Raw genomic sequence first — 13,635 nt, 5'->3', positions numbered from 1 at the left:
TTTGATTTGAGAATAATGCTTGATCTCATGAAAATTACGTGACCGTGGCAACATGTTTGCTAAACAAAATTACGTGCTTCACTACACGTTTCGCTGCAGTTCCCAAGTGAAATGTCCATTGGGGGGTGCCAGAAGTGAGTGAAATGGTGTGATAGGCTAATAAGAAGTTTTTAAGGTTAATGTTATATAGAGTTTGTAATGAGTAAAACCTACCTCCCTAACCTAAAAAGTTAACCTAAACCTAACCGATAGTGTCCTAAAAGCAATTGCAACATGAAATGGAGTTAATTAACATCATGCACCACGTCCCAACTCATTCATAATCGTCCTGCAACGCCTCTCGCTTCTTCTCAGCATTATTGACGTATATATTGTACAGCAGGGGGCAGTCATACTCCAAAGGAGTGAATGACCACAAGTGAATCCTTCAGTAATGATTGCAAGTCCATTTCTCCTGCATATCAGTATGCAGCACAGAGCCAAAGCTCTTATTTCTCAGATCATTTTATGCTGTTTTTTTTTTTTCACATTGTTTATTAAGATGTACTGTATTCCCCAGCACATTTCTCCTGCATTTCTGTATGAAAACGAATCCCAATTCTCAAGCATTAACAGCCTAATTCCTCTCAAAGAATTCTCTCTCCACTACCACAGCATCGACCAAGCCATCCAAATGATAAAAAATGCCGGAAAAGCAACCTGGCTAGCTAAAGTCGACATCACTTCAGCGTTTAAAATAATGCCTATCCATGATTTCTGGCATCTTTTCGGAGTTCAATGGCGAGAGAATTATTATTTTTCCGTCTGCCTTACTTTCGGCTGCAAAAGCATCCCCAAGATTTTTGACTTATTGACCGAAGCTATCTGCCGGATCTTGTCAAATAACTACTCCGTTCCCCACTTAATTCACCTACTAGATGTTTTCCTCTTTATCTCGCCCCCCGATGCCCCTCCCGCAGCCCACCTCTGTACCGTCCAGAAACTTTTTGCTGATTTAGGAATTCCAATTTCCCATGAGAAAAAGCGGGTCCCTCCTCATCCATCGAATTCCTAGGTATCATTCTCGACACAGACATCTTTCAAGCCTCCCTGCCAAAAGAAAAATCAACAGGATAATCATAATCATGTCCAACCTCCTATCTAACAAAAGCTGCTCTAAACGAGAGCTCCTCTCCCTCCTCGGGGATCTCAGTTTCGCCACGCGCATCATTCCCCAAGGCCGCCCCTTCATCTTGTACCTCCTCACCCTCACCTCATCCGTCGCTGTGCTAAACGACACAGTAACCCTAAACCCATACTGCTGCGCTGACCTCCAGCTCTGGATACATTCCTAAAACAATGGATCGGACTTACCTTCTTTTACGAGAACTTCCTCTCATTCCCTGAATACATCCAACTTTTCACCGATGCCGCCCCGTCCGTTGGCTTCGGGGGATTCTACCAAGGTCGCTGGTTCGCCTCCACCTGACCCCCAGAGCTCACCTGCCTTCCAGAATCAGCAGCTTCGTCAGCCCTGCACGAATTATACTCTATCGTGGTCACAGCCTTTCTGTGGGGATCAAATGGACTTCAAAAAGCATCATAGTCCATTATGATAATCAGGCTATAGTTCATTGCATCAACAAGGGCCGTTCTCATGCCCCCGAAATCATGCCGTTTCTAAGACGTCTAATTTGGATTGCAGCCTGTAACCAATTCATTATCTCTGTTAGACACATACCAGGATCAAAGAATCAAATTGCTGACTCACTTTCCTGCTTTTCCTTTCAGAAATTCAGAGCATTAGCTACAGAGGCGGACTCGACTCTGATCCCGGTACCTCCCTGTTCGGAGATGAGATTCCTATAGACCATCCCCTCTGACGAATTGAGTCATTAAAATGAATCACAAATCACCACCACTATTGATTATTCTGAACAGTATCAGTAACAGCAGACACAGTGAACTATGGTGCGATAAACTCATGTCAAACCTCCTCCATTCCGGCATCCCGGCAAAATTTTACTCCAGTCATTCATTCCATCTCGTTGCAGCAACCACAGCTGCCCAAAAAGGTTTATCAGAACAACAAATTCAATCTCTCAGTCATTGGTCGTCAGACGCATATCACAGCTACATCAGATCCAATCATTTCTACATCAGGAAAGCATATCAATCACTAATCAGCTAACCCCTTATCAGTATCACCTGTCACCGTCACAAATGTCACCACCCACCGCCATCTCGATACATCCTACATGCACACGTGCATACGGTTACATATATATATTTAAATCAGAAGTCCTCCCGTTTGAATCGCAGCATAGCCCTCTCGATCAAATGTCGCGCAAGCTCATTCACGTCCGGGTTTCATGGCCTTTTCCCTCCGAGGCGATCGATGGACTTTCCATTTCAGACACAGAGTGGCCCCTGTTCGAATGCATGCTGGGCTTACTCGTTCGAAGCTCACTATAGAGCAGTCTCCCATTCAGATCGCACTGTGAGCCCTCCCTTTCGAACACAGCAGGAGCCAACTCTCGTTCTCATTTTCCCCGTTCGATTGCTTGCTGGGCTTACCTGTTCAAATACCGTGAGCTCTCTCTCTCTATAAAGCAGTCTCCCATTCTAATTGCAGTGTGAGAAGAAGAAGAATAAAGCCTTTATTATTGTCACACATTAAACATTTTCATATATATATAGTGACATTTCTTTGTTTTGACAGATCCCAGCTAAGCTGGGGTCAGAGTGCAGGGTCAGCCATGATACAGTGCCCCTGGAGCAGATATCATGGCCACAACAGTGGCATCTTGGCGGTGTTGGGGCTTGAACCCCTGACCTTCTAGTCAGTAACTCAGACCTTTAACCGCTGAGCCACCACTGCCCCAACTCCCCTTTCAAACGCAGCGTGAGCCAACTCTCGTTCTCATTCTCCCCGTTTGATTGCTTGCTGGGCTTACCCGTTCAAATGTCGTAACTCTCTCTCTACAAAGCAGTCTCCCATTCGAATCGCAGTGTGAGCCCTCCCTTTCGAGCACAGTGCGAGCCAACTCTCGCTCTTATTTTCCCCGTCCGATTGCTTGCTGGGCTTACCCGTTCAAATGCCGTGAGCGCTCTCTCTCCATAGAACAGTCTCCTGTTCGAATCACAGTGTAAGTCCTCCCTTGCGAACGCAGCGTGAGCCAACTCTCATTCTCTTTTTTTCTCCCCCGTTTGATTGCTTGCTGGGCTTACCCGTTCGAATGCCGTGAGCTCTGTTTCTCCATAGAAGCAGTCTCCCGTTCTAATTGCAGTGAGTTCTCATTTTCCCCGTTCGATTGTTCGAATGCCGTGAGCTAAACCTCTCTCTCTTTAGAACAGTCTCCCCTTTGAATCGCTGTGTGAGCCCTCCCTTTTGAACACAGCACGAGCCAACTCTCGTTTTCACCTTCCCTGTTCGCATGCCGTGAGCCCATCCACTTCTACAACTAGTGGTGGTTATACTTTAATAATTATTATTATTTTCCATGATTTAAAGTTTAATTTAATTTCATCATCAAAATGGTGTCTAATCAATTAATTCTTACAACTTTTAACAAGTGAAAATGTAACTTTTCAACATGTTATTGCATTTTTTATTCAACAGCAGTCTTGCTTGTGATATATTGCTTGATTATTATTATTAGTAGTATTATTAGTATTATTATTGTTATTACAGTGAATATTACATTTTACTATGCAGTTGTTATATATTTCTGTCACAATTTCTTCAATTTCAGGCATCTAGCTTTTATTTTGAATTGTGCTTTTATTATGACTAATGTTTTTTGCCGGAAGCTTCACTTTACCGGATAAACAAGACATGGCCCAATGTGATCATTGAAGACTTTTAAGTCACGTCTGAAATCTCATCCATTTACACTGTCTGACAAATGAAATGTAGGACATGGTTTTGGAGTGTTTGGATTTTAGATTACTGGTGTTTGTGTTTGAGGTAATTTTGAAATGTTATGTTTTTAATTTTATTACTGTGAAGCACTTTGGTCAACTCTGTTTTTTAAATGCTACATAAATAAAGTTTGAGTTGAGATTAAAGCGTAAATGCTGTGATTTAATTATATAAATATATATTTATGTGGTTGTGGTTCACAATGGATAAGTGCTCTGCTCTGTCATGTTAAACAATGTGAATGATTCTCAGTGTCTGTGGAGTATGAGCGGTCGGATTTATACATTAATTTAAAGTGTGCAGCTCATCCACGCTAAGATTGCAGCTGTTAGCAGTTTAATAAATAACATTAGGACATGTCACGATTTTAACTTGATAAATTTCAGTGTAAAATGAGTAACAGAGCAAGCATTCAAAATAAGCCTGTGAGCATTTTAAAGCAGTTGTGTGTCAGTCATCATACTGTGCGCTGGTACCGGAATGAGTCGGTGCTCGGTCCTACCGGTACTGCAGAAACACTGGTATCGTTGCATCTTTTTTATTTTAGTATCGACTTGGTACCAAAGTACCGGTACTTTTGACAACACTAGATCATTCTATAAGACTAGGTTGGAATAATGAGAATTACAAACAAACTCAACAGAAAAATGGACACATTGAATTTGGGAGAAGTGTGCTTAATTGTCATTAAAATAATGTAACAATGCAAATAAATAAATAAATAATAATAATAATCAAAGAGGGGACATAGCGTATGCTCGTCACTTAAAAAAAAAAAAAAAAAAAATGTCAATAGCTTTTAGTTAACATCACAGTCATGACCTATTATTTGCTTCATTCTATTGCTAGTCAAAGCATGTGGTATTAGGAGGAGGGACATTCTCATTCTAGAGAGCATTTGATTGGATAAAAACTTGGATACACGCTTGAGTGCAAGTTGAGTATTTTTGGTCCATTTTCCCAGAAGAGAAAGACTGTAAACTGTAAATGCATAAATCTGCTAAAAGTTTATTTGATCAACATTTAGGAGGACACTCGCATATAGATGGCCTCAAAGATAAAAGATAAATTCCTAAAAACCACAATACTCCAATTTAACTATCATGGAAAACTAAATATCAGGGAATCTAAAAATTGTGTTTTGCAAATCTGGAAAAACCATGGAAATTCATGCAATCTCAAATGTCTTTGGAAAGTCATGGAAATTTCTATAGTGAATATATATTTTTCTATTTTTTTCACCACTGTAAAATATTGAATTGGCTAAATATTGCTCTTGTATGGCGCAAAACTTGCGTGCAAGCAATAATGATGCTTGATTTGTCAGTGAATCAAGTCTTTGAGTTAGTTATTTTTAGTGAATTAGTCAAAAAGGTTCACAAATCTGTCTAAATTATTTATTATAAAAATTATTTTCTCAAAAGGGAATGCATTGGTAAAAAAAAAAAAAGTGGGAACCCTGTTAATGGTCCTAAATACAGGCTTCATTATATTTATGCAAAATATAAGTCCTTTTTCTTTTGATTTTGGGGTGAAATGTGACATGTTTTCGTGAGATTCACCCAAGTAGTGTTTCAAAAAAACAAAAAAAGCTATTTTCTGTTTGTTTTCCAGGCCCTAGATTGTGTAGGGTGTTGCATAGTCTGTTGCATGTAATCCATTTGGACATCTTTTTTGAGAGCATCAAGTGGATGTTAGCGATGAAAATGATTAGGGTCTCAGGGCACCGCAGGTTAAGCTTGTGGTGGCTAAATGTGTTGTATACACAAAGACTAATTGTTTCTACTGAGCCATGGCCTTTGACACTCTGGTTGTTGGTGTTGCGTGAGGTTGCACATGTCATACAGTTTTGAACTTCATTTGACCTCCCTTCCTGGTTGTATGATGTTAAACACTAGAATTTCAACAAACATTTAGTTTTTCTGCATTTTTTGTGGGAATGTAGTTTGCATTGAGTGAGAAAGTACCTAACATGTCAGGGTGATTTTGATTTTCACCATCTGTCAGGAAATGCCCAGACAGATTTATGAAATAAGAATCAGCTACTTTCAATCTCAGTCATCTTAAACGTACACACTTTTTTTTTTACATGCATAATCCGCCATGAAGTGAGAATACTGATGTAAACAAGAACTGATTTTGAATCAGCGATCTTAAGGAATAGTTCACCCAAAAATTGTATTCTGTCATCATTTACTCACCATAATGTTGTTCCAAACTCGTATGATTTTCAATCCTCCATGGAACAGTTCATATAATCTTGCATAATATGTATAGTGTCTGAGCTGCTCTTTTACATACACCAAATTGGATAGCGATTTATTCTGTCAAAGTCCAAAAAAGTACCATAAAAGTATCATAAATGTAGTTTAGATGACTGGTGCACTATATTACAAGTCTTCTATAGTAATACAATATGTTTGTGTGAGGAACCTGACTGATCACACTATGAATCCGGAGACTAAAATCGGTCTGTGCTTAGCAAAATTCTAATCACTGCCCCCACTGGCCAAAGCTGAAAGTGTAGTTTAATGTACGGACAAGTGTGAGCTCTAGTTTCTATGTGAAATATCCACAGAGTGGCGCCAAAAGCTAGTTTTATTTTTAGTTGTAAATGAATTAATACAGTCAAAATGATTGCATATTTTATTAAATCTGCCCCCTAATCCAAACCCCAACCCTAAACCTAACCATCAGTGGGGTACAAATGTAATCTTTGAGCGAAAATGCAACCTCTGAATCGCGCTCACCATTGTTAATGTGAAAGCAAGTACTTATTGGTTTCCATGGGACCAGAACCTGTGTCTCTGTGATTGCTTGTGCAACGCCTGATCAGTAGTGCTTTAGGGAAAGGTAAATATGTTTTAATTGATGCAAAAACAACAACAACAACAACAAAAAGCCTGATAGGGGATTCGGCTTGACAGAAATTCAGAAGAATGGGGTCAATTTCAGGGTATATTAACATTTCGAAAGCAGCATGAGCACCATCATTTTGGAGGAACAGGCCAAAATTCAAATCGTTACTTGCTGAAAATCTTCCCATTTCACTTTCAAATCTCATTCACACTTGTGCACATTCAAACTTGACGCATGAAAATGCATTGACTCAGATTTGACATTGACACCAAACGCCATTGGTTATCTCATATCTCATGTCTGATTCTAATATGCACTCTTAAATGAGTCTGTCAGAGTTGGTGGAGTATGAATTGCCTGTTCCTGTGAGAATGTTCATGTTCTGCCCTCATCTGGTTATATAGGGAACTGCAAGTTAAACTTAGGACTTTGACTTGATTGAATTTAAATACTGGATAAGGCTAAACATTGTATATACTGTGTTTTCCTGACAGCTGTGTACATATTGATTGGAGCTGGAGGTATCATGATGTTGGTGGGGTTCTTCGGCTGTTTCGGGGCAGTGAGGGAGTCACAGTGTCTTCTGGGATTGGTGGGTAAGAACTATCTAACAGTAAACAAATTAATGCATAACCAAACACTGTTTCACGAACACCACCTGCTGCCTACACAGACACTAAATAATGTGACTGGTTTAAAATACTACTTTATTCAAGAATATAGCAGCCCACTAAAATTTCAAAGTGTATGAATGTCGTTGCGTTAGATATCAAAGACTCAAGCCAAAATCACACTTTTCAAGCAAAGCAGGAAAAATAAAATACAATATTAAACAATGCATATACTGTTCAAAATTTAAATACGAATTTGACAAAATGGCTAAGAAAGTGAAGTTACATTATTTGTGATCATCATTTGTTTGCAGATGCCACTTAGTTTGACATTTTGTCTAATAATGTAATAAAATGAATAGTGCTAGTCAAATAATTTGGACCATTGCAGTTAAATAACAATGACATTGAATCTCTTAAATTTCATTTACGCTTGGAGAGTTATATGCAGACTTTTTACAGTTCTACAATAATTCGATTTGTGTTAGTAATAACTTTTAAAAGTAACCCAATTTCCTGATACTGTTGAATTGCTATAAAGCAAGATATTGGACACATAAAGTGAAGTCACTTCTGTATTGTTTAGTTCTTCGCTTGTCTTCTGGTGATATTTGGCGCAGAGGTTGCTGCTGGAGTCTTTGGCTTTCTGAACAAAGATAAGGTATCTCACTCACTGTATCAATCATTTTAGAAAGCATAATTATTAAAGTAACTGACACCAAAAGACATGATATGGTGGATGCCCTTACATGTTTTTTTCTAGATCATTAAAGATGTCCAAAACTATTATGAGTTTGCTATGAAAAATGAGAACGCCTCTACGGTTACCTCCATGTATCACAATGTGGTAAGTCAATAATTTATTGTACAAACATACTTGCGGTAAATTGTCTAGGCCATTGTGGAAGTGTCTTCATGCCATATTCTGTTCTTTTCATTTTACAGCTTGAGTGTTGTGGGACTAAGTCCTCTCGCCCTGCTTTTTTGTGCACTGAGAGCCATTCTTACAAGGTAAGTAAAATGCTAATATTTATTATTTGTGTCTGCATAATGATTTCAACTTGATCTGTCACATGCAGTGGGGTGCACATGTCTGCTAGTGAAAAAGCTTGTATTTTGCACTTTTTTATTATTAATACTAATATTTTCATTACAATTTCAATGGTGTGATGCTCATTTATTTGTCAAGGTATATTAAATTATTCAAAATTGTTCAAAATTTCAGTTTGTAATGGTTTTCTATTGTGTTAAATTATAAAAGAGTGTGAAATGGAAGCATTTTCACGGTGGATTTTATTGTGTGTCAATTAATCTACATAAGTCATTGCCATAAATAGTCCTCCTAGGATGCATTTTTTCAAATGCAGAGTAATTCTAACTCAGGCCCGTAGGCAGCAGCCTTGTTCCTCTGCACAAGAAGAGGTGGAGGAGGGTGGGAACAGACAAAGGTGGAGAAGAGAATGTAAGAGGGGCTTAGGGAGTGAAATGAAGCAGACAGTGGCAAGATGTCCCATGTGTCACTTGATCCGATAATCCCATTGGAGCACAACGGCGCCAGTATTATATTTATAGCAGGTGTGCAGACACATTGATTGGCAACGGAAGATGATGTCACATCGAGCTTGAGTTGTCAAGTTCATACCATCAGTTGATCGTAATCAGTACACCACTTTAGATCAAGAACATTGAGCTATAGCATGTGAATATACTGTTTAAAGTGGCTGTAGCTCATTACAGGTAAATTCCATAATGCACTGAAGGAAAGGAATAATTAAAGGTATAGTCACCCTGAAATAAAAATTCTGTCATCATTTACTCACCCTTATGTTGTTTCAAACTTGTAAGACTTTCTTTTCTTTGTGAAACACAAAAGATGTTTGACAGAAATTTAGCCTCAGTCACCACTCAATTTAACTTTTTTCCATGCAGTGGAAGTGAATGGTGACTAAGGCAAAATTTCTGCCACTGTTTGTGTTCTACAGAAGAAAGGTTTGGAACAATGATTTTACCACGGTTTTGGTGTCTTGTTATGCATGATTCAAAGCAATGCTTTTATAAAATGGTGGTAACTGAGATATATAAGACACCAATATTCAATAAATACATTAGTGAATTAATAATAATAACCACATTAACATGTCTTACGATGTGCAGTCAAAGGTGTGCGTATATCAGCGATTGTTCAGCGGTTTTATAATATAGTTGAATGAAAAATGGACATTATAATAATATATCCATACTTGTTATTTTAATTTAACACACTATACCTGGATGTCACACTAAACTATTCTTTTTGTTTATTGTCAAGGATTGTATCAAAGCTATAGAAGATTTCTTCAATGAAAAACTCTTCATCATCGGATATGTTGGCATTGGCATCGCAGGAGTTAAGGTAAGACAAACTTGTGTTATATTTTGAAAGTTACTGTGCTGAGCTTTTTGTCTTTATTCGGTGGCCCCAAAAAGACCTTTTCTCAGAACTAACGTCACTTTTCTGAGCCATTTTTGCAGTTAATTTTATCCAGCTGGTCTATGTGAAATTGGTTCCCATCAAGTTCACACAAGTGTCCTAGCAGAGTAACTACAGGTGTAGTTCAGCACATGAACTATGGACATGTTCCACTAACGTTTGACAACCGGAAAAGTTTCACAAATCAAGGCAACATCTAATAAACATCTTGTTGTGAAATATTTAGCTTGAGCTATCCTTAAAATAAATGCCACTTGTTTTAAACTTCATTATGTAATCTAACGACATTCATACATGTTTAACTGTGGCTAAAGTGTCCACATACTTTTTGAGGTCACTGTATATGTAAAGCTCTCCCTCACTGTTGTGTTGACAGATAACTGGCATGGTCTTCAGCATGGTCCTATGCTGTGCCATTCGGAACAGCAGAGAAGTTATTTAGGTCCCTCATGGTTCCCTTCTTGCCCAGTTGGACTGTCTCAAAGCCCACGTTCTCTAACCTCATCAGACCATCACGTACAGGGTTGGGTAAAGGGAGAAGGCAGTGTGGGTCTTGTGATACTATTTTGTGAACAGCATTCTGTATCTGATTCTTTCGTTTTATTTTCACTGTGTTGTTTGAAGATTACCTCCACTGCATGGACCATTACTGCTACTATAACCACGTTAACCTTTACATTAACATGTCTTCAGTTATTTATTACTAAATCCTTAATATGATTACAAGGGGTAATTTCTAGGCAGTGTAAATCCCTTTTTTTTTTTACTTTAAAACTTATGGTCTCTTCTTGTATCGAGCTCTTTAAAAAATAGTTCACCCAAAAAGAAAATCCTGTCATCATTTACTCACTCTCATGTTGTTATAAACCCATATGACTTTATTACCTCTGTGGAACACAAAAGGAGATGTAAGGCAGAATGCTAGCCTCAGTCACCATTCACATTCATTGCATCTTTTTTTTTTCTCTGTACAATGAAAGTGAATGGTGACTGAGCTTAATACTCTTCCTAACTCTTTTCATGTTCCACGAAAGAAAGTCAAAAGGGTTTGGAACAACATGAGGCTGAGTAAGTGATCTATCACTATCCATCTAACTATACTTTTAAGGTTAAGACTTAGTGAAGTGGACAGTTATCTACTGATGTAAATAAGCTTTCTGATGCCTTTCAATGATCAACTTCTTTTAATGTTATTTATCGTGTGAATTAGACCAGGTTTTCTGAGCTAATCTAGGTTTTTTAGATCATGGGCCATATTGATTAAACGTTAATGCCTTTTTGCATGACATATTGGTTATTAATGTTTGTCAGAAGGCTTTGATTTGCTAATTTTCCACATAAGATGAAAACCGACCAAGATTTCACAATTTTTTGACTAAAGCGTAACCAAAACCTCTGACTAAACCCTACGTCACCCTTGGAATCAACATGAAATCAAATAGAACCTATTTACTTTTTAATACACATTTTAGCCTTATTGCGCCTTATGCATCAGTCCACATTAGTCAAAAAAACCAAAAATGTTTTGTAATCTTGTTTCGTAAAAATGTTTCGAATGTCTTCGTAATCTTTTGCCAAAATGTAATAACTTGCTCTGTCTCTGAAAAGACTTTCCTTTTAGGCTAATGTCACCAGACATTGATTTAGACATTGTTTTAGGCTGCTGTTGTATGCAAGCCAATAGTTAACATGGTAATTTAATGCCTGTTGATGTTGAAATACAACTTACAATAATAATAATAATAATCCAATCAATTTATGATGGATAAAATCACGTTAATGCTCTGCATTTTTATGTTTGGTATTGTTTCACTTGAAAGTAAATGGAAGCAAAATGGGTTTCATGTTGACTTTAAGTGAGGTGTCACTTGTTTAACTACTGAACACTTAATCGTTTTCTTTTAGTGTAAACCTAATTCATTTAAAAGCTGTGAAGTCAAAGGAATTTGAAGTTTTTAAAGTAAAATTACAAAAACCCATCCTAACCAAGTAGCAAGTTCAAGCCTTCTACTAGAGCTGCACGATTCTGGATAAATTGAGAATCATGATTTTTTTTGCTTAGAATAAAGATCACGATTCTCAAGAAAAATTCTTATTTCAGTGATTTACAAAACCTGGATAAAAGGGTATTAAACAAAGTAACATGTAATTTACTAGAGATTCTGACAAAATGTTTTCTGCTTCAATCTATGCAAAAATGCAATAAAGTTGTAAATCAAATATATAAATTTAAAATGTCCACAAGAGGGCGCAACGAATACATTATAAACCAAACAGCACCTTGTGATTATTGCTAAAAAAAATAAAAACATTTTTTTTTTAAAAACTCCTGTTAAAAAACCGCATAATAATAATAATAATTTAAAAAAATATATATTTAACCTGTTTCTCACATGCAAAGTAAAAAATCAAAACGAGCAGAAAAAAGCTTCATTAACAGTTCTATGTTAACTTGGTATTGCACTTGTAAGCAAATATGCAATAAAACTGTTATTTTACAAAAGTTGTTTTTAAAATAATATTAACTAAATTAAAACAATGAGGCCTTCAGTGTTTCTCTTGTAAACATTGCTTCAAGCTTATAAAGGAATTATTCAACAGCCAGTAATAAAATAGAAAACAGAGTACAAAATGCTTTAAGTTTTTCAGCAACAGTAGCAATTAAACAATAATAATAATATAAACATTAAAAAGGTTAATGCAAAACTAAGCTACTTAAATATTTGACACTCTTTACTGTGTGATTATTAGATCTACATTAATACTGATTTGATGCAGTAAGAATGCCTATAACAGACAGCATGCAGCTTGTATACATTTAGACTTCACACAGATCTAACATTTTGAAGAATTTGTCTCATCTGCTTATACCTTAATGGCTGTGTTTGCTTTAAAATCTCATCAATAAAGCGCAGATTTTAATCCCGTCTGTTTACACTGGTAATTCATTAACAGCTGTGTTTACATTAATATTGCCTAAAGAGAGGTATTTTGATTAAAAACAGTGCAGAGTATCATGCAGGAGTGCTGCATTCATCACAAGACAAGCACACGAGCAGACACATGCATGTGAGCGTTTGAGAGCAGCCGGCTGTAATCAAACAGCGCACGGGAAGTGAATTTAGTCAGATCTTGGTAATGCCGTAATTTTTTTTTTAAGCATCGGTGGCTATTAAAATATTGAACTGAACAGAGATTCTGTCACACTCCTAGCTAATCGTGGCTGCACCCTGCAGTTTGTAAACTACTGTGCTGGACAGACGTCTTTGGCGGTTGCGTTTTAGTTTTTTTTCCAGCATCTCATGCAGGAGCGCTCTTTTGTAGATGCAATATAGTTTATCAACATTTAAAAATGCGTCTTTAAGTGAATTTCGAATTGGCATTTGACCATCTTACAAATGCATGCCAATGGAGCGTTAATATACATAGCAGAATCGTTGTCATTTAGAAATGTGGGCACATGGGTGTCATAATCGAGATCGCAATCTTCTAATCGTGCAGCTCTACCTTCAACTATTGCTTTTCAGTTACTTGAACTCAAGAATATGACCTATTGTGTGCCTTTCTAATCAACAAAGCCCCACTTTAAATGTGTTTGCAATAGCAATAATTCGCACCATCATGTTCGTAGTTGCTCTTAGCTTCTGAAAGTGATTTTGCAACTTGGAAAAAATGTTTTTTTTAAATTCCATTGTGTCACATGTATATTGCTTTGACAAGAAATATGGTCACAGGGCAATAAAATCCCCTGAACAACAATAAAACTGAAATGTTGAAGGGCACACACAAGG

At 37.3% G+C, this 13,635-nt stretch overlaps 1 protein-coding gene across 1 annotated transcript in view; it reads left to right on the top strand.

The window, feature by feature from the left end:
• LOC127449359 (tetraspanin-2-like) overlaps positions 1 to 13,632 on the top strand; it is a 36,130-nt gene extending 22,498 nt beyond the window's left edge. The window contains exons 3-8 of the mRNA XM_051712725.1: positions 7,258 to 7,355; positions 7,961 to 8,035; positions 8,138 to 8,221; positions 8,320 to 8,385; positions 9,683 to 9,766; positions 10,221 to 13,632. Coding sequence (XP_051568685.1) covers positions 7,258 to 7,355; positions 7,961 to 8,035; positions 8,138 to 8,221; positions 8,320 to 8,385; positions 9,683 to 9,766; positions 10,221 to 10,286 — 473 coding nt within the window. The 3' untranslated portion in view covers positions 10,287 to 13,632. The remainder of the gene's footprint in view (positions 1 to 7,257; positions 7,356 to 7,960; positions 8,036 to 8,137; positions 8,222 to 8,319; positions 8,386 to 9,682; positions 9,767 to 10,220) is intronic.
• The last annotated feature ends 3 nt before the right edge of the window (positions 13,633 to 13,635 follow it).

The sequence above is a fragment of the Myxocyprinus asiaticus genome, chromosome 12 (assembly GCF_019703515.2).
Source record: "Myxocyprinus asiaticus isolate MX2 ecotype Aquarium Trade chromosome 12, UBuf_Myxa_2, whole genome shotgun sequence".
Taxonomy (NCBI): Eukaryota; Metazoa; Chordata; class Actinopteri; order Cypriniformes; family Catostomidae; genus Myxocyprinus; species Myxocyprinus asiaticus.
This window is presented reverse-complemented; position numbering and strand designations above follow the sequence as displayed.